The sequence below is a fragment of the Aphelocoma coerulescens genome, chromosome 6 (assembly GCF_041296385.1).
Source record: "Aphelocoma coerulescens isolate FSJ_1873_10779 chromosome 6, UR_Acoe_1.0, whole genome shotgun sequence".
Lineage (NCBI taxonomy): Eukaryota > Metazoa > Chordata > Aves > Passeriformes > Corvidae > Aphelocoma > Aphelocoma coerulescens.
Window position 1 is genome coordinate 23,466,679 of NC_091020.1, and position 23,252 is coordinate 23,489,930.

Sequence of the window (23,252 nt, forward strand, 5' to 3'; positions counted from 1 at the left end):
CAGATGTTTCACCCATGTCCTGCTAGCATGGTGCAGTACCTGTGGCATCTTCACAACCAGCCACTTGTTTCATTGTTGGAAGTGGTTGCTGTGTGTTGAATAAGTTGGTTTTTGCTCTGGGTAGGCTGATGCGTACTCTTGGTCCCTGGTTTATATCACAGAGCATTCATGGAGGTAAGAGGAAAACCAGCCAATTCCTGTTTTTCAAGAGGGGAAGTTGAAGCAAGGAAAGACTTAAATGTCTCTTTCAAGGTTTTATAGGAAGTGTGTGGAGCAGCATGACCTGATCTATTTTTGTTGGTCCCTCTGTACAGATGTACTCCTGAGTAAAATCACTTCCAAGTAAAGCAGTGTTCAGATGCAAAAGGCAATTCTGGGGTTGCTCTTTGCCTACTGGGAGCAAGGCCTTGATGCTGCTTTGTCTCACACATTAGCAGTGCTGCTCCTCTCTGGTCGTGGATCCTCTTTTCTGGGAGAGTGCCTTCTTGCTCCTTCTCTGACAGCTGGAGGACAGACATCCCCGACCTTGAGAACAAATTCCTGAAGGCCAGAGGGGAATTTCAAGCTGTTTTTCTTAGAGCTAGTGTGAGATCTTGCCCACCCAGTGCTCCCCACAGCATATACTCTGGGGATGTTCACCTCTTATTTTTTATCATCTCTTTTGTAGGCTGTCTTGTTTGCGTGAATGAGACCCTTGGAGGGTGGAAGGGAATCCCTACCAACCTTTTAAAGGGGCTCTTAAGTGTCTAAGCTATTGAGGGCTCTGCTGAGTGTTGATTAGGACTAAGCCCTGAAGAGCTGCTAATGTACATTCCTGTGTGATAGGCAGCAGACAGTGTGCTCTGAGCAATATTTTTAACCTGTAGGAGATAGGGATGCCTTAAAGGAGTTAAGCTTTTCTGCTGCTTTTGCTGACACTAGGTGCTAAATTCCCCGCTGACAAGAATAGCCTGCAATCTTGGGCATTATCAACAAACAAACAAATAGGGCACTCCCTGCTTTGAAGTCTTGAAGTGAAACATTGGGGGTTGGTTACAGACTACTGGGGGGTTTGAGTCCTGTGGGCCAAGAGTGATGGCAAGGTGGAGAAAATGGGGGCCACTAGCAGAGGCCCCAGCAAGAATTTGGGGGCCTTTATTAGGGCCCAGAAACAAAGGGGTGAACTGGTGGAAGGAGATGTGCATGTTTGCACTGTTGGGGGAGGGAAGGAATTCTCTCACATTTTTAGTGAGCAAGGGGGGCCAGTTTGAAAACAGCCTGGGGTACACTTGAGAAACTTGGTCTAAAGGGGGGACTTATAAAAGAAGATTATTTTACAGGCTGGTGAATGATTAACTTTATAGCTAACATTAATGGAAATTTTTCAGGGATGCTACTAAGTCTTCCCACACTGTTGAGGAAAACAGATTTGAACAAATCCTAATTCTCATTTGTTTAACTACAGAAGATGAGGAGTTGAGCACTTCTTGAGTGCTGGCCCTAGAGAGCAAGTGGTGATGGGGATGCTCTCTCTGTTACCAGTGGGGTGGAAGGTCATACTTATAAGCTGAATCTTTGTGTGACTTCAACTGCTTGTTTCTGCCAGCAATTGAAGGCTCTGCTCCCCAAAAATAAGTAATTGGAATTCAGGGAGAAGGTCTCAGGGAAGGTAAGCATGGCAGTGTGGGCAGCTCTTCCAGTACAACATTAGCAGCATGCATCCTACCTTCTGCTGTTTTGGGTGATGTGGCATAACATGCATCTTTCTCTTTAGGTTTGGTCCCTGTCCGTGGGCAGAGTTGGTCAGTGTCTACATACAGTGCAGACAGAGGATCGAGTGTGGTCCATTGCTATCAGCCCATTATTAAGGTAACAGATCTCTTTATTCCCAATTTCCAGCAGAGAGAAGTAAAGGAGTTGGATAGGCTGTGTATCCACAAATCTTTCTGAGGCACCAACGTGACAGCTCAGGGACTTGATTTGTGTGGAGGCTGATCAGGTGCTTGTGCCTGCAGCAGGAGCTCAGGGAAGAGCATGTGGTCTTTATTTCCTATACCAGCGGAGTGATCTGCTCCTATAGAGGCCGTGAAGGTGGCCCTGGGTTCCTTTTAGTGCCTCAGGTGGGACCTGTTCATTCTTTCTTGACGAAGGAATGCTGACTTGCTAATTAGAAACAGTGAACTGGATCCTCTTGAGATTTTCTGTGCTGAAAAGATGCCGACTTGTATTCTCATTCTCTGGCAGAAGAGATGCTGAGCAAAAAGGTCCCTGCTTGAGAGCTGCATGCAGTGGTTAGAACTCAGTTTTCTTTGAACATTTTGAACTGGCAAAGATGGAGTTCAGGGATGTGGTTTTCCAGCCTCTGTTGCCTGTCGCTCCAGGCTTCTAGTGCAGGCATAATGCTACAGTCCAACTTCAGCACGGGAGACAAGGGCAATACATACACCAGTGTCTTCCAGGGTGTTTTTTAAAGTGCTCCTGTTCCTGAGGAAGTGAAAATCTGAGAAACCCTCACCGTTAAAATCTTAAATCAACGAGCAATGATCTGTCTCTTTGGTTCCCTGTTAAACTGGTTATCTGCATGCAAGAGAGGCTCTTCCTCAGCATACCTCAAGGAAGAGGGGAGGAAGAGCTACTGTTGCAGCTCATGTGATGTCTGCAACTACTAAATTTTAGGCTTGTGCAAAACCACAATACTGTCCACAACTGCTGTTCTTACTAGATTTCCAAGCTTGTTTTGCAGGCAGCAGAAACTTAGTGGTATGGAGCTAATGGCTTTATCAGGGAAATGACACTCCGGGCTTGCTATGATTTTGCTGTTCCCTTGTCCCTTTGCTCTGAGTGTTTGAGACAGACTGTTTTTGAAGAAGTGCCCTGTGCGTTAGTGCTGCTGCAAGATGTGATGGAAGCCCTGTGCTGCAAGGGTCCCTTTTCTGGCAGACAGGCTCTGGCTCAGGCACTGTGGCTGGTTAAAGCCCAGTGGCATGCTGCTTCCTACTCTTAAGTGATGACCTACTGCCATGGCCTCTTGTCAGGACAGTGTTCCTCTCCCTGGTGTGCATGCTTGTGCACACTCTCTGTCACAATATTTGCCCTCAGTCTTCCCACCCCCCCTTTCCTCCCTGCAGGGTGATAAATCGGAGGTGGTGGAACAGCTACCCCATGAACAAGTGGGCTTAAATTGTGTACTCTCATTTTTTTATGAGTCTGTGGACTGTACCAGCCTCTCCCACTAGCCCACTCTACTGCACCCCCCCTTACACCTCCATATTTTAGGGAGGGGGGTGTGGAGAATTAGAGCCAATTAGCCACGTCATTAATTCTTCAATTTGACGGCTGATATAGCAGGGCCTGAAACACGCTGCTGACCTCGTATAATGGGAACTCTGCTCCTTAACATATTGACGATGGGAGAAGTTAATTAAAATTCCACAGAGAGAAGGTGTCGGCTAACCTATAAACCTGTCGCTTCTCAGAACAAATCGCAGCCATCCTAGAAGAGAGAGAGGATCAGAGCAGGAGGGCATGTGGTGGGGGTGGGCCAGGGCAAGGGGCAGGGGAGATGAATTTTTCACTAGTAGGTTTTATTACTTGTTGTCTAATGAGGGTGAGTATCAAAAAGATAATATCTGGTTTCTAGGAAGGTCTACTTTGGGGAACTCTGTGGTTTCTGTTTTATTTAGAAGAGCCCATATTTCACCCATATGCATTCCCTATGCAATTGTGTCAAGCTTTTCGTCCTTTGCAGTCCCCATCTTTCTAGTCAGGGCTTGGATCCATTTGTTCCTTAGTGAGACTGAACATGGCCTATAACTTCCACTTCCTCCTAAACACTTAACGTGCCCTTCTCATTCTCCCTTCTCAGTTGTGCTGATGTAAACTGAGATCTCCTCCATAAGGACAGGTAGCTCTCCTGGTGTAGAACTGCTGGAGAATCAGGCTCCAACCACCTAAGTATTTTGGCCCATTGCTTCTTAGAACCCACTAGCTGTTTCTGCTATGGACACACAGAGATCAGAAACAGCTCAAAGCAGTTGTGTGCAGTGGGGTAGGAGCAAGGAAGGCTCCTCCAACTCTAGCCATTCAAAATTGCTTTGGGGAGGCTATAGTTTCCTGACCTGGAAGTTTGCCAGGACTGAGACTAGAGTACTCAGGGTTGTATTCTTACTGAACTTCAGCTGTTAATGGGCTGAAACTTTTTGTCTTTGCAGTGATATCTTCCTCTGTGTGAAGCTTCTTACAGAATATCCCATATGCTTCTGACCCACAGCTGGGTTTTTTTCTGTGCCTGCTTGTAGTCCTGCACTGCTGGACAGCTGCTCTAGAGGACAGTGCCTGTACACTCAAGCTAAATGTTAGAGACTTGTGTTCTTGGAGCACAGCTCCTCTGGCTTCAGGCATTTTTTCTTAGGTATCCTGCTTTGATTTGTCCATAGTTTCCCTGTGTCACTACAGAAATCATCCTGTAGATGTACGGAGCTGGGGGAGGAGGCTTCCTTGTTCTTTGTGTAGTGGTGCTGTTCTGGATGGTTTTAGGGTCTGCAAACAGCATGATTCCTATACGGGAGATTAAGTAGAGGAAAAGGTAGTAAAAGAGTACCAAGAGTATTGGATTTTCTCTTCATACTGTGCAGGGAAAAAACTGTGCTTAGTCCTTTATATAACTGTTTCAGCCATGGAAGTGTCTTGACATCCATGTGTGTTGTTGGAGCTTCATTGCTCTGGGGATCCCTAACAGTGCCCTGCAGGGTAGTGGGGATTGGAGGGCATTGTGTTCATTCTGCGTTTTCACCAAGTCTTCTGCAAAGTTGTGCTGGTCAATGTGCTTTGGATAGCAGGTCACACATTGCGTGTCACATAAGCGACTAGAGAAGAGTCTGAGAGTGTCCTTCAAGTAGGATGCTTAAAATAAGGGTATCTCAGCTTCCTTCAGTGACTGGTTTAATTGCTCTCCAAAGCTGTCCTTCTCCATGGATTAGTAAAATGCTGTACTTACTCTGCTGCGTACTCTAAACTATGGTTCTTAGCTGCTCATAATCCTCTTCTCCCTGAGTTCATTTGCCTTTTGAACTCTGCATCACGCAGATGTTAAACTTCCATTTACTGGTGCTTACTGCAGTGACTTACGTGTGCTCAGGGACCAAGGCAAGCCTAAGTGCAGTGGACCAATTCAAATGTGCAAAGTGAGGCAAACTCAGGAGTTTCTGGTATAGCAGTAGTACCTTCATGCTTTGTGGTTCCCTGAGGTGGCAGTAGCCAGGGAAGAGAAGGGAGCAGTGTACACTGTAAACTGGAGAGAAAAGAAAAGAAAAAAAAGTGGACCTTCATGTTAAGTTCATTATTAATCTTGGATCCAGATTTTTTTTTGGTGTTGAATTAAAGATTACTCAGATCTAAGCTGGCTTCTCCTGCCAGGTCTGGCCACTAGCATTTGCTATTTTCATTTAAAAAGTTCTAAATATTTATCATGAGATGCTGTACTTGAAGTGTGTCAGATTTTAAAGCAAGAGAAGATGGAGGCACAAAAATGGTTTCCTTTGTGCAACTGTAGATGAGCAGGAGGATGCTAGGTTTCAAGTGTAGACAGAGAGCTAGGAAACCCTTGGTACATTTTGGGGCAACATCAGGCAATTGTAAAGTGCCCTATTGTGACAGAGACATGCTTTGGATGTGTAAGCCCAAGAGACAGTCTCTTCTTTTCTGACTGTGTCATTAGTCTGCTGCAGTAGATGACCTCTCCTCATGGATGTGGCCTTGGTGAAGTGCTGGTTAATACCAGAGAGCAGGAAAGTTTGTACTGAAGACTAGCTATCTGCATTGGATGCTTACTTTAAAGGAAAGTAAGTATTTATGTGAGCAGTGGAATTTAAAAAGCCAGGCTGGCTCTCCTGTTCATGCAGTGTTGTAGTTGAGACCTAACTCCTCTATTTGAACACGCTGACTTTAACCTAATTGCCTCTCCCATGGATTATCATGAGGAATTAATATCTGAGGAGATCTCTGCTCCTGTGGACAACCTCAGGCAAACTGTAAAACATACCCCAAACTCTCTGGGGAAAGGAAGGAAGAGAAAGGTTACTGACAGGCAACTTTACTGAATGGGCCTCTCTTCTGTTGGGAGCAATCAAAATGATTTATTTTGAGGGCTTCTTTTTAATGGTTATCTAGAAACTTTTTGTGAAAGTGTAACAATATGATCTTGCAGATTTACCTTAGAGCAAAACAACCCACTTGAATCAGAGTAACTTTGCAGTGGTTTTAACTGTGCAATTGAAGCCCTAACATGTAGAAGTTAAAATGTTGGATAATGCTCCCCCAATCCTCATTTCTTCCTCCAGCTTTATCGGCAGATTTCCCCTACTGCATATCAAGATGAGCTGTTGACTGTAGTGGTGCTCTGTTTTGACCTAGCTTTGTGCAGTTAACCTCCCTGAGTCTGATAGGACTTGGAGAAGTAACTGGGTTTTGTTCGGGTTTGTGCACTGCCAGCAAAACAGCTGGCAGCAATAGCTCTGCTGTCCTTGGGGATCTTCCTAGAGCCCGGCCGGTTTGAATAATTGAGAGGGGACTCTGACCTGCAGCTGTTTCTTAAGCGGGGCAGGAAGAAGCTGCTCAAGTGTGAGATCCCAGAGTGGACGTGCAGTGTTAGTGGTGGCATTAACTACCATCTTTTACTGACCTCAGAGGGTGATCTGGATGTGGGTTTCTAGATATATGCAATAGTCATAACTGACTTGGTGCTCTTTCACCCTAAAGCTGAAGAGCAGGAAATGAGTATCAGTTTCTCCCCTCTGGAGCTAAAATGACACCTGTGTCTTATCCATTTGCCCTGACTGTTCCCTTGATGTTGGGAGGAAGAAGACTTTGTTTTACCTTCTTTAATTGTGAGATAATGACTCTATTTGGTGTTCTTCACATGGGTGACCACATGAACACGCATGTGTCTTTTCCCTCTCCTCTAGAAACAAACATATATGCAAACATTTCTATAGACTGAGAAACTGCAGCTTAACCTTTCTTCACTTCAATTTCTTTCCTTTGCCCTCTAAAGCTCACATGATTGATGACTTCCTCCCTTTTTGTCACTTTTCGCCAATACTCTAATGTATATATTTTCTGTGACTGTGTGAATTGGCTCACTAGTGGTTGTGGGCAGGTGAGCAGGTTTGGGGAGGCAGTAGCTGACTGAGTTGGAACCCAGACATCTGTTTCTAATCGTGTTGAGCTGTGTTGCATATTGAATTTTTTTCCCTCCCCCTGCAGTTTTTTATCATCTTTCCCCTTGCTTGAGGGGAAAGTCTGTCTCAGAAAGCTTGGAGGAAGCATCTTTCTTGTGCTGCCTGGTTTGCACAGGAGAATCCGTGACTGTTTAATCGATGTGACAGAAGAAACTTAGTAGAGGGGGCTGGAAGTCTTAGGGTTTGAGGTTTCCATTTCCAGTTTGTGATTGTTTTCTCTTTGCTTTTTAAAGTCGCAGGGGGACAAGGTAACTTCACCAGACCTTGGCTGCTGTTTACCTTTGCTCGGTTGTGCAGTGTGCCTTTGTTTTTCCACCTTTGATCAGTGTCCTGCCAACAGATAATTTAGCAATTGCATCCTAGGGTGGAAGTGTGGAGTTAATGTTAAAATTAGGGTTTTTTTCCTTTCCTTACTTCTGTGGCTGATGGAGCAGAGAAGAGGAGAGGGGAGGTGAAGGGGGCCATAAATTCTAGACCTGGTGATTCTGTTCCTTGTAGAGAAATGAAAGCCTCTGATGTCTCTTCAGCACTTTCATTAACATTTAAATTAAGGGTTTGTTTTTCAGGCGGCTTCAGTCGCAACCCTTTCATAGTCTGACGCATGGAGGTCGTTCTCTCTTTTTCTCTCTCTCTTTTTCCAGCTTGCATATCAGTGTACAATAGTAATCACTGCTGTATTTTTTTTTCTGATCTCTCAGGAGGGCAGCGACCTGACAAGCTGTACCAGAGGTTCAAAGAGAAACAGAAATGGAGTGCAAAGGTAGATGAGCAGGAGGATGCCAGGTTTCACTCCTACAATTAGAGTGGTGTCTGTTCCCTCCCCGCCTTTCAAATGACTGCTTTTGGGGGCGGGAAGGGACACAGAGGGATGGACCTTTCTTGCACGGTGAGAGCCCCAGGTGCAGATGCCTCTAACCAGGCTCAGCTTCCACTGTTACTCCTCCCAGATGAGGCCGGACAGAGTCACTCAGAGGATGCGAGCTCATGCCCTGAGGTGGGAAGTGAAGCTGTAGTGTCCTAAGATAGCAGCCTGGCCCTTCTAAAGGAGTGTTGATTCACTCTGAGGACAGCAGGAGACTGGTCCTCAGCCTGCCATTGGCATTTGAAAGGAGAGCGATAGTGGAGGATATTGCCCTGAAGTAAAGGCAATATCTGTCTTTTGTGCTGCAGGGCTTAAGTAATGGCTGCTCTGAGCACTGCAGCTTACAGTGTCTGAAGAGTCAGTTTGGATCTTGGCTTACAACGACCTAAACCAGACCATGCCTAGCCATAGCTAAGCAGTTTTTGGTATAAGAGCAGTTGGTTCAACATCAAGAAGAAAAAGCTGTTTTCCACCTGCTTCAACAGTTGTGTAAGAGCTAAGGAACAAAGGGACAGTTTTAGGAATGTCAATGACTTGCAGTGGAGAAGCAATGTAGTAGGATTTGTGTAATGACATGAGTCTTTGTCCCAGAGCTCTTTTGGAATCTTCCACTTCTCATCTCTTACCCAGCTGGTCACCACTGGTCGGCTGTTACCTTCTGCAGGCTCTCTGACAGGAACTGTGGGGCTCCAGTAGCACTGCACTGATATCTTTTAGCTAAAAAACAGAGGAAAATGAGCCAATGCATGAGCAGTGTTTAGCATAAAGAAACTTGCAGCTTGTGACTGTTACAGTTTTCATGACTTCACTCTACTACCCCCCCAAATTTGTTTTCCTTTCACTATGACCTTCATCTAGGTGAGCTTTGAAGAATGCCAACAGGATGAGAGCAGCAAGCTGGCATGGGATCATGGTATTCTCTGAATGACAGTAGATATGGTGCATAAAGAAGAGTGCCAAAGATTTCTGTTTCTTCAAGACTGATCATAAGTGGTGGCCATGACTTATACCATGTGGCTCTTCTGGAGGACCTAATTCAAAGTCACACACTTGCAGAAGCATCCTATATATGCTGAACAATGTTCCTGGTACGGAGTTTGGATTTTTTTCTTTCCTTTTTGTGTGAACTATCACAGACTGTAGTCTGTCATTTCTTGTGTCACTTGTCAGCTTGAAGTATTGTGTTCTGAGTGTACAGTGATGACTCAGTGAGTGATGCAGAACAACCTTTCAGAGGCAGTTGATCTTGTCCATATTCCAGGTGCTCTGGAGCTATCTGATGGGATGTGCTTCTCTGATCCCATCTGACCCATGCTCTGATTGTCTTGTGCCCATCTCATTGTTCTGCCAGTGCACATGGCTCCTACCTCTTCTCTATGAGATATTTCTGTGTAGTCCTAAAAACTGCCACCATCAAAATCATCTTGGTTTCTTCATCCTGTATCATGCAAGGGGGAGTCAGAATGTCTGCTCTGCACTACTGGCATCTATCCACTCTTCCAGGTGCTTCAGCTTTTGGAGACTCAGAGATTCACATCCACTGAGTTTTTCTTCTTCAGGACTCACTGTTGGATGGTGCTGACTGTGCTTAGTGAAACCCACAGCCTGCGCAAACCAAAGATCTCAGGAATGGGAAAGAGGATGCTTAGTATTTGTCACACAGTGTCCTCGATTGTGGCTTCTGAGCCACCTCCAGTGTTGCTCAGTCTGTAACTTTTCATCCTGAGGCTGGATGCCAGCATGGAGCTCTGCTTGGCTGCCCTAGTGGTACTTGGGGCAAGTGTGCTGCAGCACTAGCTGGGGTAACTCCTACTAATTCTCTGTGGAAGCTCCACTATATTTATGGGTGGAGAGGGCAGGGGGATGCTTGCTCTCCCACCTTCCCCCATGTTGTCTCAAAAGTCCTTGGTGCATCTTTGATTAGGTGTAGGTCAAAAGAATTTCCACATCGTGACCTTAATAACTGGGGTTGATTGGCAGGCAGTCTGCGGAGAGGGAGCAGCCTGTTCCTTTCATCTCCCTTGGTGCTGTGCTGGGACAATGGGCCAGCATATTTTCCTTGTTGTTCCTCATTTGAAAAGGGTCTGGTATCTCTACTAGGTACCTGTGACATGGGGGTCTTGATTGGGGTCTCATAAAGGGCCCTGTCACTGTGTCCAAAGGCCAGGAATACAAAGGCGGTCAGTGGGTGGGGGTCTCAGCTGACCACTGAAGAAGGGAGGGGAGGGTCCTGGAAGCAGTGGAGGGAGAAGCAACCCCTGATGGGAGACCTTAAAGGGGGGAGGGGGGGAGGAGGCGGCCCATTTTTGTCCCAAACTCATCAAGCACATCTGCAGAATTGTCCCAGCCGCTGCCTCCCAGTTTCAAAAGAAAATGATCGTTTGATAAACCGTCCTGATTCACCACTTTCTCACAAGGGAGGGAGACCCACCTTTGACCTCTATGATTTCACATTGGGCCCAGCTCCCCCCCATCCAATTGCTGGAGAAACTTTGAAATGCATCCCTTGTGCTCCTTTTCCTTCTCCCTCTTTCCCTTTACTCTCTCTTCCCCCCTGCTTTTTTTTTTTCAGTCCCCCTCCTCCTCTTCCCACCACCCCCACCTTCCCCACTCTCCCGCTTTGTAAAAAAGCAGGCATACTGCTTTGGAGTTTAGGCAAGTAATTAGTAAAATCTTTTCTGCAGCACAATAAAACCACAGCCCTTGGCCTGCATATTCCCACAATTTACATACTCGCGGGCATTCGAGAAAACAAGTGGTATTCCCAGTGCATCGTTGCCTATGAAAATCATTTGGAAGGCAGGGAGGGGAGGGTGCTGAGACCCACTTGCTCCTGCGAGCTATAGGAATGTGCATGAATATATTAAAATGTTTTCACACAATGCTTGTATTTTCCAACGGGAAGAGGCATCTTCTGGATGAAAGGCAGCTGGCCCAGACACAAGCCTCTTCCGAACGCTCTTTCCCACTCAGGGTTTGTTTGCATGGACCAGATAGAGAGGGGGCCTGGAGGGGGAGGAAGGGGCAAGGCTACTATTTATGAAGAGTAAATCTTTGTGCGTCTCTTACCCGCTCCCCATTTGTGGTCCCAGAAAGTCAAATTATGAGGGAATTGTGTCTGCAGAAGGGGCAGGAAGGGAGATCATCAGGAGTTTCTGCAAAAGCTTTTGGAGGCATTGCAAATGTAGAGAGGAAATAACTTGTAATGGAGCATATAGTGCTGTGACCAATGGGATTCAGTGGCTGCAGCAGGAAATGACTGAGAGGGAGCTGACTATCTTGAGCAGTATTAGCAAAGTGCCTATTAATAACAGAAAACACTCTTGCAGCATTTTTCCAGCTTCATCTTACTGTCAAGAACTCAATGCTCAGTCTGGGCAGTGTGTCCAGCTGTTCTCCTTTTTCCACGAGGGTAGTTGTTCCAGGCTGTGCCACTGGTGGAACCCAGCAGTTTCCAATCCTTTTCAATCAGGGGCCACTTAGCTGCCTTTCCTCCAAAGAGATTCTCCAGGCACTTTCAACTTACAGGATGTTGACAACAGGTGTGTGGTGAAACTTGTGTCTAGAGAGTGTAGATCATTGATTTCCTTTCTAACAGACAAGAACTGAAGGAGAAAATGGAAGTGAAAGGAGGGAGAGGCTGAACACAAGTCATGAATGGCTTGGCTTAGGAGCAGGGTTTGTATGTAGGGAAGACCATGGGTTCAGCTCCAGGGACACTGTTTTATTTGAAAATATTGGGGTAGGCTGTAAAGAGGCTTTGCTTGGAGGTAGGATGGTAGCTGCATTTATTTTTTTTTTTTTTTCAGTTACAGTCTTTTGGTAAAAAAGCCCTTTGAAATTTCTGTGGCAAGTAGTGTGGCACCAGTAAGGTCATCTAGATGCATTTTCCGTATGTGGTGTGTACACAGCTCTTCTGGGTGGGTAACTTGTCCAGATGGGTTCTACCCTGAGGATTTACATGTCTGCCCAGGCACAACCACGGCAGCACAAATTTATGGATGCCACGAAGAGCTATTCCAAGGCCCACACTACCCATCTGAAGTCTCTGGTCTCCTGAAGGAATTTGCAGAACACAGGCTCCCAGAACAAGGCATAAGCCATTTAGAGAGAAGTGGGAAAGCTTTATTGAGGCTTTCTCCTCAGCTGAGCCAACTCTTCATGTCCTTTCTGACCAGACTCTCCTTGTGAGAGATGAGAGAATATGTATTCCCCAGACCTACAAGGAGCCAAACAATTTAGAATCTCAAAACCTTTTGCAAAAGAGTATTCTTGCATGGCAACTGTTCCTAAAATGCATCTGCAGAAGAAGCAAAGCTCTGTAATGCTGTTGCTCCTGGCTGGCCTGCACTGGTCATACTGGTGTTGGTCATGGTGCAAAGGTCTCTAACCTTTTGTTGGAAACAACCAACAACCCAACTTGCAAGAGGGCTTACTTCTTATTTTTAATTATTGTCTTCCCAATTCCCTGCTCCTCCCCTTCATCTTTCTGCATTTCTTAAAGAGGCAGTGGAGGGAAAAAAGCTTTGGTTTTTGTTTGGGAAGGGGGTTAGGAAGGGCGACATGGCCCCTGCAACCTCTCATAGGGGTGTCTTGTCAGGGCGCGGCATGGAGGGCACAAACAGATCATAACCTTTAAATGAAAATGTGATGGAGGGGAGAGATGAAAGCAGTGAAACAAATTAGATACATCTAGAGGGGGTGCTCAACTGGAGAAAATTAGCATTTCTTCCTAATTGGAGTGCAGGGCATTCCATCACAGGGTTTCATTACAAGGAGGGAAGCACTGGGCCTCTTTGGGGGATTCCCCCCTGCCCTCAGTTTTTCTAGAAGTAAAAAATACATTTGGGAGGGAACTGCAAAAAGTACTGAATTTATCAGAGTGAATGTTTCAGAATGCTGCAGGAGGAAGAATTATAGTAAAGCACTAGTTCTTTGTTTATTAAGACAAGGAAGTGATGATTGTGTACAAATGAAGGCAGTTGCTACTCCTAGTTTTCCTGAAGGAAACTAAAAATTATACAGGAGGCTACAGGTGATGGTAATTTTCTGATTCAAGTACTTGCTGAATCAAATTTCTAGACTATCCAAAATGCACTAGTTTGTTTGAAGCAAAGGGATATGTTTTTGATTATGGTCAATGGAGTCAATTCAAGCCCGTTTTATACTGCATATCAAGTCCATGCTGTGCAAAACACTTGTTTAATGCATGTTTGCCTGATTCTACCTCTAACTAGAGCTGTTGTATCCAACAGAAATTTGGATTATATTATCCCTGGGAAGACAATGGCCAACTTCCAGCACAGAGTGTCTGGTGGCTGTTTTGGGGCTTGTGCACAGCTTTGTGGTCCAAATAGCTTGTGCCAACTTGAGGAACAGGCAGACATGGATGTGCTTTATATGTGCATCTGTATGTATGAATGGATGCAAGGAGTAGCTTAGAGGCAATTCAAGGGACAAGGTTTTGCATAGCATTTCCTGGTTAGAAGTAGAGGGGGACAGTTTCTTTTTTCCAAGCATGGATTGGATTGTTTATCAGTCAGTGCTGTCAGGAAAGGCTGGGGGGAAGAGGAGAAGGGGGAGGAAGAAGAAGAGAAAAGCATACCTTCTTCAGGTGTGTGGTATGCAATGTATGTTGCTCTGCCAATCTACAAGTACAAACATTTTGTTCCAGCTCAGGAGAGGGAATATATGAGCATATCAATATGGATGGTTGGAAACTGCTGAAGGAAGGGTTCTGTCTGCAGAGAAGGTGGTTCCTGACAGAGTGGGAGATGTTTACAGCAGCACTTCCTTCATCCTGGGCAAGCTCTGTCATCCATGTGCTCAGGATGAGGTTGCAGATGGTATGAATTTACAGAGGTCATAAATGTAAATCTCTGACTTATCACTTGCTGCTGAATTTTGGCATTTTGAAACAGAGCATAGCACTGTGCACAGGAATATCTTCAGGCCTACAGAAAATACTGTTAAAAATGAAAGCATGGCTCAGAGGTGGGCTTCTCCCATATTAGGTCCTGCATACATCAGGATGATGATGTCTCCTGTCACAACATTCTCCTTGTCACTTCAGTCCTCACAAAAAATGCTTGGCAGACTGTTTAAAATAAGGCAAGAGGGGAACAGGACCAGAGAGGCTGGAGTTTGGAGAAGAGCAAATGAGTAAGAGAAGATAGTCATCCTTGAAGGAGCAAGTGAGTAAGAGAAGATAGTCATCCTTGAAGGAAAACCAGTTCCTCTGAAAAATGGGAATTTCTCCTCAATGTGTGCATCTGGCTTGAGTGCTAATGCACTTTCAAATGGAGCATGCCAGAGCACCTCTTGCCTGTAACTAAGCTTCAGTTTCCTTGGGTTGCTGGCATCCTGAGTATCTGTTATGAGTTGAATCGGACACTGGAAACGTGGACAGAATTGTGTGGCTCTGACTCTCTCCTTGGCTCCATTGCCTCTGGTTTCTTTTCAGGTCAGCATGAGACTGTTCCAGACTGGAAGGCAGAGTGGAAAGTCTGTTCTTTCTGTGCACTGTTGCCTGTATTGTGTTCTGTGGTTCATTATCTAGGATTTGTCAGATCTTCTCTACCTTCCCTCCCAACTGCATGAAACACAACTGTTGCAACCACTTTCTTGCTCTAAAGAGGTATTGTGGGTTCATGATGCTCCATCATGGTGAACCATCCCACATGTAGGCACGTGGGATGTACTCTTACTGCTTTGTAGGCATCCTGACACTTAGCAGGTGCAGGGCTAATTTGGGACCAGGTATTAAAGCCAGCTTTTAATGTGCATTGCCCTGTCTAATTAGTAAATTCTTTTTCTCTCTCCTCTGAGATTGAGGCACATACTCCTTTAAGTCTAACCGTCCATCAAAGAGGACTTGAATGAGGCCCTGCTATGGTTGGCAGACACAGGCAGCTAATGACAAGAGAGAGCCCATTTCCTTTGAGAAGAGAGACCTGTACCAAGGTGATTTATAGTCCCAAGATTTATTAGTGTGGGGGCTGAAAAGAGGCTTGCAAGCTGGAACCCAACAGCTTGGGTTTTTTTCAGGGGAAAGAGAAATCTGTATGTGTACCTCTTCCTCACTCCTGAAAGAAGTGAACCCATCAGAAGAAGCAGTTGCAGACTAAGCTGGGCCAAGCAGCAACTGCTACTATTGCTGTGCTTGGTCTCCTCCTCCTGGTGCAGCTGTGTTGAGCTTTACAAACCTGTGCTTTGTTCAGTGACCTGCTTCGGCTGTTCAGGCTGATTTAATGAGGGATGGGGATGGAGCAGGAGTGTCTGATTGAAGAGTTTCTCTCTTGCATCTGATTTGCTGTCTTGGCCAAGAGCATATTCTTACTTTCTGTATACTTCCCCTGGATTTTCTCCTCTTCGACAGTGGAGAAGCAAGGGAGTCTGTTCCAGATATTAGAAAATCAATAATGTTTCTCTAACATCTGTCTTCTGATGGTCTCAGAGCACTCTGGGAACATGGATGGTGTGCAGACCACTTCAAATAAGTTTGGAGCCTGGCAAAGCATGGACTTCATGCTCCTGGTACATGGTGGAAAATATGAGGTACTTTAGTAGTATTGAGTGCAGGTGAGCAGTGCTGTTGTTGCCACTGTGCAATGTCTGAGTCCTCTGCTTCCCAAACTGGTTTGTGAGACCCTCGTGGTCCTCAGACCTGTGCTGGCTCTTCAGCTCTCACAGTAGAGCCAGTGATATTGTTCCCTGCATTTTAGGAGTGACTGAGGCTGGTTGAAGCCTCAAAACATTGAGCAATTAACCTGCCTCAGAAGGGGCAATGAACCAACAGGTTTTGAAGAGGAGGTACAGCAGAGGAACACTCCTCTATGCCAAAGAAATGGCTGCATTACTAGTCTGTATCGTGTTTTTGTGGTCTTTCCCCATACTTGGCCCCAAGTAAAACACTCTGCAGAAGTTAGTGATGTGCTGATACTTGGTTGCCTCCATTTTTCCTTGTAAAACCAGCCTGAAAAAAATATGGAGAGTAAGATGATGGTGGGTAAACTCAAATGTGGAACTGTTATTCACCAAGTCCTACAACAGTAGTACCAGAGACATTTGAAATTATCAGGAGATTGTTTTAAAGTGAATAAAAGATATAGTATTCCTTCACACAGTGTGAACTTAGTGCTTCAGAAGGTTATGGAAGTGGATGATGCCAGCAGTTTTGAAAGTGATTTTGTAAATTGTAAATTTTGTGAATTGTAAATTCATGGATAGCAGGTTCATAATGAGGGACTAGGTGGGGATACACTCTTTAAAATCCTTAATACAGCAATTGTGGATGCAAAGCGAATGACCACAGAAGGTTGCCAAGCTTACATGTTCTTCCTGAACAGCATCTGGAGACAAAGTGGTGAGCTGGATGGGCCATGGCTTGACAAATGTGGGCATTTCTCTTCTTCTTCTGGCCATGGTGGGCCAGTCCAGCACACATCTATCCCAGCATTTGGTGTTCAGCAGTGGTCAGTAATAAGTGTCTATGGAGAAGGTAAGAAATAAGAGCAAAAAGATACTTTCCTGCCTGTTCCTTCCCAGCTTCCAATGAGGAGAGGTTAGAGTTTCCCTGGCTAGAGTTTTCATCTGGACCAGTGTTTCTTTCATATTTGCAGAGGACAGCTCTGTGAGCAGCTCATCTCTTCTTTCTGAATCTGTTAATGTTCTGGGCTTCATAGGCTCCTTTCAAATTTAGTGTTGTGTCCTGAGGAAGAAACACATTGTTCCATTGTTAAACCTTTTGCCTGATTGTCTTACAGGGTTATACAGTGAATGATTTCTCTCTCTGGATACCCTCCACTCTGTTTAAAGTTTTAATATTTTTCCCAAGCCACCCCAACTCCAATATTGACGGCCTTGTGTGAAGCAGTAGCAAGCCACAACTTGCAGGTACTTGCTGGCCAGTTGTTATTTGGAGTGGAGTTCATATGGAGTGGAGTTCAGGCATCCCTGAGCTGTGGTAAGCTCATCACTTCCTCCCAGTGCAGCCTCTGACTGGAGTCCACAGAGATGCAGCCCAGCATGAATTGATGGCCACGTAATTGGTTCTTGTGTATTCACATGATAAAAGATGAGTGTGACAGTTTCGACTGGGACACTTGTAACTGGCTACAGAATCAAATACTGATGCTCAAGTAATGTGCTCATTTCAGTGTAGGACGTGTGAGTGAGCTTGGTTCTGGCCTTTCTTTGTGTGGGTGTTGGATTTACCAAGTAGAAATTGTTCTTTTAATAGCTGTGGTTTTGGATCTGACTTCCTAAATTCTCAGAGCACATGGAAATAGGGCATGCCATGGAAAGGAAGGGAGGAAACTGTGGTTTCACACTCCTACCCGCAAAGCTGCCTAGGCATTTAAAGCTTCCAGACTTCTGTTCCTTGAAGTGTTGGAGGACTGACTGCCAGCAGGTTGTCCTGCTTCACCTAGATAGCAGCTTACTGAGCGGCAGGAGGCAGTGTGGTAGTTAATATCCCTTTATCAGATATTTCTTCTCATCAAAGGACAATGTGTGTTAGGGAATCCTCTGTTTGATTGCAGAGTTGAGATGTGTGCATGAAGAGTCTTTTTCTGAGTCCTTTCCAATGCAATCCTTTCCCTCTTATACCATTTTATGTGTTACTTTTTCCCGGATATACTGACATAAAGCATCATAATAAATTACTGCTCACCTTCTTGTCTTATCCTTTCTCTATCTCTATGCCATCTATTTTGCCTGATCCCTTTCCCATCTTCATCTGGCTTATCTCAGTTACCTGTGAAATGTAATAATTCTTAGCCTGCTTTGCAGCCCAGCCTGATTACAGATACTGATGGTGATAACCTGTGCTGTGAAACTGTGCCTTATTGATGTCAGCATGGTTTGAACTCTGGCTTCTCCAAAACTTTTCCAGCGAGTTTTTATGTGGTTTGGGATCTGTGTGGGAGGTGGCCACTAAACATCTTTATGCCTTAGATGTGTGTTGTCTGTTAATGAAACCTTGTGTGCCTTTCTTACAGGGCTGGGGCTTTCTGGCCTGACTGGCAGGTTTGATTTCTCACTCTGGTGCTTGCTCACAAACAAGCATGCCCTGAACCTGCAGATGGGGAGGAGGGGTTTTATTCAGGATCTTGGTTGCTTAGGGCTGAAGAGTTGACATGCTCCAAACACTTAGCATGAAAACCCTGAAGCAAATCATATTGCATAGAGTGGAGAACTGGGGAGGTGGAAGCTGCCCAGCGCTTTAAGGGCAAGTGGATTAAGGCTGTTGCAAGCGTGTCCGTGTCAGGGATGGAATGATCAGAGCAGGAAAGCTCTAAGAGTCATTTCATGGCTGAGTTAAACACAGATGAGGCTTTGCTTCCCTCCTCCACAGAGCACCTGTGTCTCCATGCCTCAATGTCCTGGCCCTCTCTGTGTGTAGCATGTGCTGCATATACATGCCTTTCCCCTTTCACCTTTCCTGGTCTTTGATTTCTTAAAACCCTCTGAGCATTATTTCCCTCTCCCCTGATGAAGAACTCATTTAGACTTAATTTGTAAATTGTTTGAATATCACAGGGCAGAGGAGGAAGACCAAGCACTCTGTTTTTGTGATTTGGCTTCTTTCCCCTAAAAGCATTGAACAAGTACAGCTCCTACCCATGCATGTGTCGAGAAAGAACTGCTGCCCTGTGTGCTAAGATAAGGAAAGTGTATGTTTGTTGAGAAATCCTCTTCCTCCTCACCATCCTGATTACTTTTTTCAAAATTCTCCTAAATATGGAAGTTTGAATTTGGTATACGTGTGTCTGTATGGCAAAAGGAAAAAGACAAAAATAATTTGTGGCTTGTGGCACCAGGAAAAGAGATTCCTTCCACCTCTACTTTTAAATTGAAACATTCTTGATTTTTAGTTGTTCTGGCAGACCTGAAAGGATTCTCCCCTCCCCCTGACCTCACTGGCATGCATGAACTGCTGCTTATTGAAAAGTAATTTTCTGTCATAGATTCTAATGGAAAAGTTTATATAAAATGTCATTCTATATATATACATGCATTTTTAAAACAATACTTGTTAACTGAAAACTTTGCCAGTCACATCTGAAAAAATATTGCGATTGGTCTTGGCAGCCCTGAACCTTAAAAAATAGAAAGGAGATATTTTATAAATAGAAGAGATTTTCTTCTTTTGCATCGTGATTCTTTAAGCATTGTCTATACATGAACAAATATTTAGACTTTTGTCCAAAGCAGTGACAGCTGGAGTATTTACTTAAATCAATTCTACATGTCCTCTTGTAGGGTATGGGGTTATAAGAAGAAAAAGCCCTGGACCACTAAGGTTTGTGATAAAGTATGAGCACAGATGACATTATATCTCTTTTCCCACTGGTGCAGGTAATGTTCACTCTGTTTCTCTGTGCAGGCTTGAAGATGGCCTGGTCTACATGGGTCTGCTTATGTTCATTCTTTGTGTCTGCTTCTCAGATGCTGGCATGGATTTCACAGCAAGCGTACTTTGTCCAGAGGTGTGAAAAGTTGCTTCTGAGGAAAAGTCTTGAGCATTGATGGCTCCAAGGCACACAGTATCTGGCTGAACTCATCTCTGTGACAAGTACTTAAGGCAGCTTGGGTGAGGCTGAAAAAAACAGGATTGAAATTGAAAAATGATCCTTTCTGTGAGAGTCTTTTGTAAAATATGATAGATACAGATATGGACTGAAAAGAAATCAGAATCATTGGGTTTAATCAGGCAATTTGCTTCTCTAGTTTGCAACCTGCTGCAGCATTGTGTCACAGTTGTATTTTAGGCAGCTCAGAAATTACAAGTCTGTGCCCTGGGGGTTGTGCTGCCTGCCTGCTCCCTTCCTACAGTTGGAGTCCCTGAGGATCTCCTTTCCTTGTTGTCAGGATTGTTGTAATTGCATCATCTCCTAGGGCTTGCTCAGCACTCCAGTGTACCTGTGTTTTGATAAAAGTAGTGGCATCTTTTCACTTCCCTGCTTACCACCTGGTCTTCATTGCAGAATCAGTACCAAGCTGTTCGATTATGACAATTCTTGCTTTCTAGTAGGATATCGCAATCATAAGAGACGCGAGGTGAGTTTTTTAAAACTATGATTTAACATTTAAAAACAAACAAAAAATCCCCCAGACCCCATTGCACTGAAGCTGTGATGATCAATTCAGCTGAGCAGCTTTAACTTGTCTACAAGACGTGACCAGTCAGGACAAACATTTCTATCCTGAAGACAATGGTGATAGTTCAGAGGAAGCATAGATGCTAACAAGTCCTGAGAATCAGCAGAAGAAGCATGCCACCCACAGGATGCCAGTTTCAGGCTTGTGGGATATCTGACATCAGTCTCATTTGACGTAGGAGCGATGCACTGGTGGCCAAGTTTTTTGAACCCACATGCAGCAGGTTTCCTGGTAGTTTTGCAAAACAAAAGTCTTGTAGCAGAAAGGGAGACACAGCAAGTGAGGTCCCACAATGAAAAACAGTTTTGGTTTGCTGATGGGAGATGCCTCAGCAAAAAGAGGACGTTGAGCCTCTGTTGCTGTCCTCCTGGTTATGGTTGTTGCCTGACTTTTGGAGCAGATGCTGGAGGAGTTGACTTATTTTTCAGTGATTTTTCTCAGCAATAAGAGTTCTCACTCTGTCCTTGGCACAGTTTTTGCTATGCTTTTTGGGACCTGCACTGTCCAGTTTATTCTCCCTGAGTCTGTTGCCTTTCTAAATCTCAGTGCAAAGGTACTAGACTAGAAATCCTGTCCTGGGAGCATAGGCTACACCAGGCCTTCAAGAATCTGTCATGCATCGCACCCCTTCACATGCTTCTATTGTGCATCACTGAATCTCTTTTCTCCTTTACCGCTTTTTTGGCATCCTGCACTGCCCTGTTACCCAGGCTGGGGGAAGGATGCCATGGGCTGACTTCCTCAGTGTGTGTCCCACTGCTGACTATGCCCCTGCTATGCCAGGCAAACTGTCCCACTCCCACCCCCTCCTCTTGCTCGCCCCAGATCGGAGCCCCCGAGAGGTCTTTGTCCGCCTGTTGAGAGCAGCCCCCGTTCCTCCATTCCCACATGGCGCACCCTCCCCAGCAGCCCTCTACCCATTCAGCAGTTTGGGCTGAAAGAACCTTGGCTAATTACGCTGGGCTGAAAATTACCACTTTGCTGTGTTGTCCTGCTGCTGGGCCCATTTGTGTGGGGCCTGTAGTTAGAGGGAACAAAGTCCCCCCCGTGGAGCCAGGCAGGCCCCAAGTGTGAAGCTACAGGTACAAGCAAGAGGGGAATGAAGGGAATAATTACCAGCTTCTCCAGGTGAAAGCCCCGTTAAAACTTCAATAAGCCAATTAGGGGCCAGGGTGGGTGTGTGGGGAGAGTCTCCCCCACCTATAACTGATTCCCACCAGGCAATTAACAGAAATAATTTCACGGAGGGGAGGATAAGAAATGGCTCTTAGAAATTGTCTTGAGTTGGGGGGGGCTGAAACAGCACGACTGCTGCAATGGTCCTCATGTACTCCAACCTCCCGGCTCACTGTGTGGCCTGAAAATGTTGGTGGGGCTAGGAGGAGAGGGAGGAGGGAGGGAAAATGGCAAAGAAAAAGGAATCGCTGGAGCTTTACACCTGGGCAGGCTTTGAGAAAGTGAGGGCTGGAGTTCAGAGTTTCATGTAAGGCTGTGTGTGGGCCCAGAGCACTGAGCTCAAGGGAGCTGTTGGGTCTGGGGAAGTGGGTGAAGATCAGGCTCAGGGTGTCTTCCCCATGGGGGCAAGGGGGAAGGATAATGGCACTGAGCTGAGGAGGGAGGGGAAACGTGCTGGGTGCGAGGGCTGGAAGTGAGTGTGCAGGTTCGTGAGAACTGAATGGCAGGCCCTCAGAGATCTGCCCAAGGTGCATGATAGTCTGTTGGTGCAAAGGGTGTCCACTGTCTAATACCATGCATGTATCTCATCCAGGGATCATGCTTTTCTGCTGCTCAGTCAGCAGCTTCATCTGTTCCTTCCTTTCAATTCATTCCAAAAACCCGGGGAATTTGTTCAGGATAGAGATTTTATGAAGTTGCCTTGCAACTCCCATGTACTGTAATGCAGATGGCATGTGCAGCAGTTGGAGGTAGAGCATTCTGTCTGGTGGATACCTCTCAGGAGTCTTGCCCATTGGTGTTTGAAAAGCTGCTCTGGGGAGTAGAGCAAGAGTAGAGCATAGGATGAAGTTGCTACAGATGGCTGAGATTTCTGTAGTTACGTTCGAAGGGAGAAGGCATTGTGTGAGTAAAGAAGTTGAGACACCAGCTGCAGTTATTTCACCTGCACTTGAAAAAGAAACAAAAAACCCAAATAAACCTTTAACTCCTCAAAACCCAAATGTAACCTTATAAGCCACTTTCTTTGAATTTCTAATGTTACAGCTTCTGAGCATTAAAAACGTTCTTTGAGATTTCTGGTTACTGATAAGCTGATATAACCATACTGTAGTGGTGTTTAACCACCTAGTCTCAAACTGACCTGAAAGTCCCTAGATTTCATCTTTTTTCTTCTTTTTTTCCCCCTCTTTCTCCACAGAAGGCTCTCTGTGATAGGAATAGAGAGCCATATCTCTTGCACAGCCTAGACTTTAGCTCAGAAGTGATTTTTCAGTTGAGTCATGTTCATCATTCAGCTTCTAAGATGTAACCCCAGTGGTTGACTGCAAAGAGAGCTCTGCTCACAGAAAGGCCTGGTAGGCATGCACAGACAAATCAGTTTTGGCATGGGCTTTGATTTTTGGTACAGGTTATTCCTATCAGTGCCAGTGTTATGTTCTGGATTAAATTTTTGTTATCCTTAAGGAGTCTCTTTTATCCTGTAATAACAGTAATAACTTGAACATCATTTGGGGTTTAAATTTGGTCTCAAGAGAGATAAGAAGTTGTACAAAGACCTCTGTCATGAACAATTACTCCATGCCAGGCAAGCCCAGAGGTTTGGGGAGTGAAGAAAGATAAAGATTGTTGGATATATCATGTAAATATGTATTTTACACTGTTAAAAATAGGTTATCAAGCCTTTTCCTTTAATAAAGGAGCAGGGCTTATGTCAACCCAGTAGAAATACTTGTGTGGCTACAATAGCAATTCTGTTTGCAGGTCTGAAAAATGACAGAAGCACTGTTCCACTATTCCTCTTGTACAGGAACACTCAGGACCCTCAATCAACT

General features: G+C 45.1%; 1 protein-coding gene and 1 long non-coding RNA gene across 2 annotated transcripts in view; one reads left to right on the forward strand and one right to left on the reverse strand.

Annotated features, from left to right (window-relative positions):
- Nucleotides 1-23,252, forward strand: part of FBXW4 (F-box and WD repeat domain containing 4) — a 60,687-nt gene that overhangs the window by 16,482 nt on the left and 20,953 nt on the right. The window contains exon 5 of the mRNA XM_069019871.1: nt 1,754-1,848. Coding sequence (XP_068875972.1) covers nt 1,754-1,848 — 95 coding nt within the window. The remainder of the gene's footprint in view (nt 1-1,753; nt 1,849-23,252) is intronic.
- On the reverse strand, nt 19,176-21,329 carry LOC138112570 (uncharacterized). Its single transcript, XR_011151770.1, has 2 exons — nt 21,219-21,329; nt 19,176-19,681 (listed from the first exon to the last, which is right to left on the reverse strand). It is a non-coding gene; the product is annotated as an uncharacterized lncRNA (long non-coding RNA).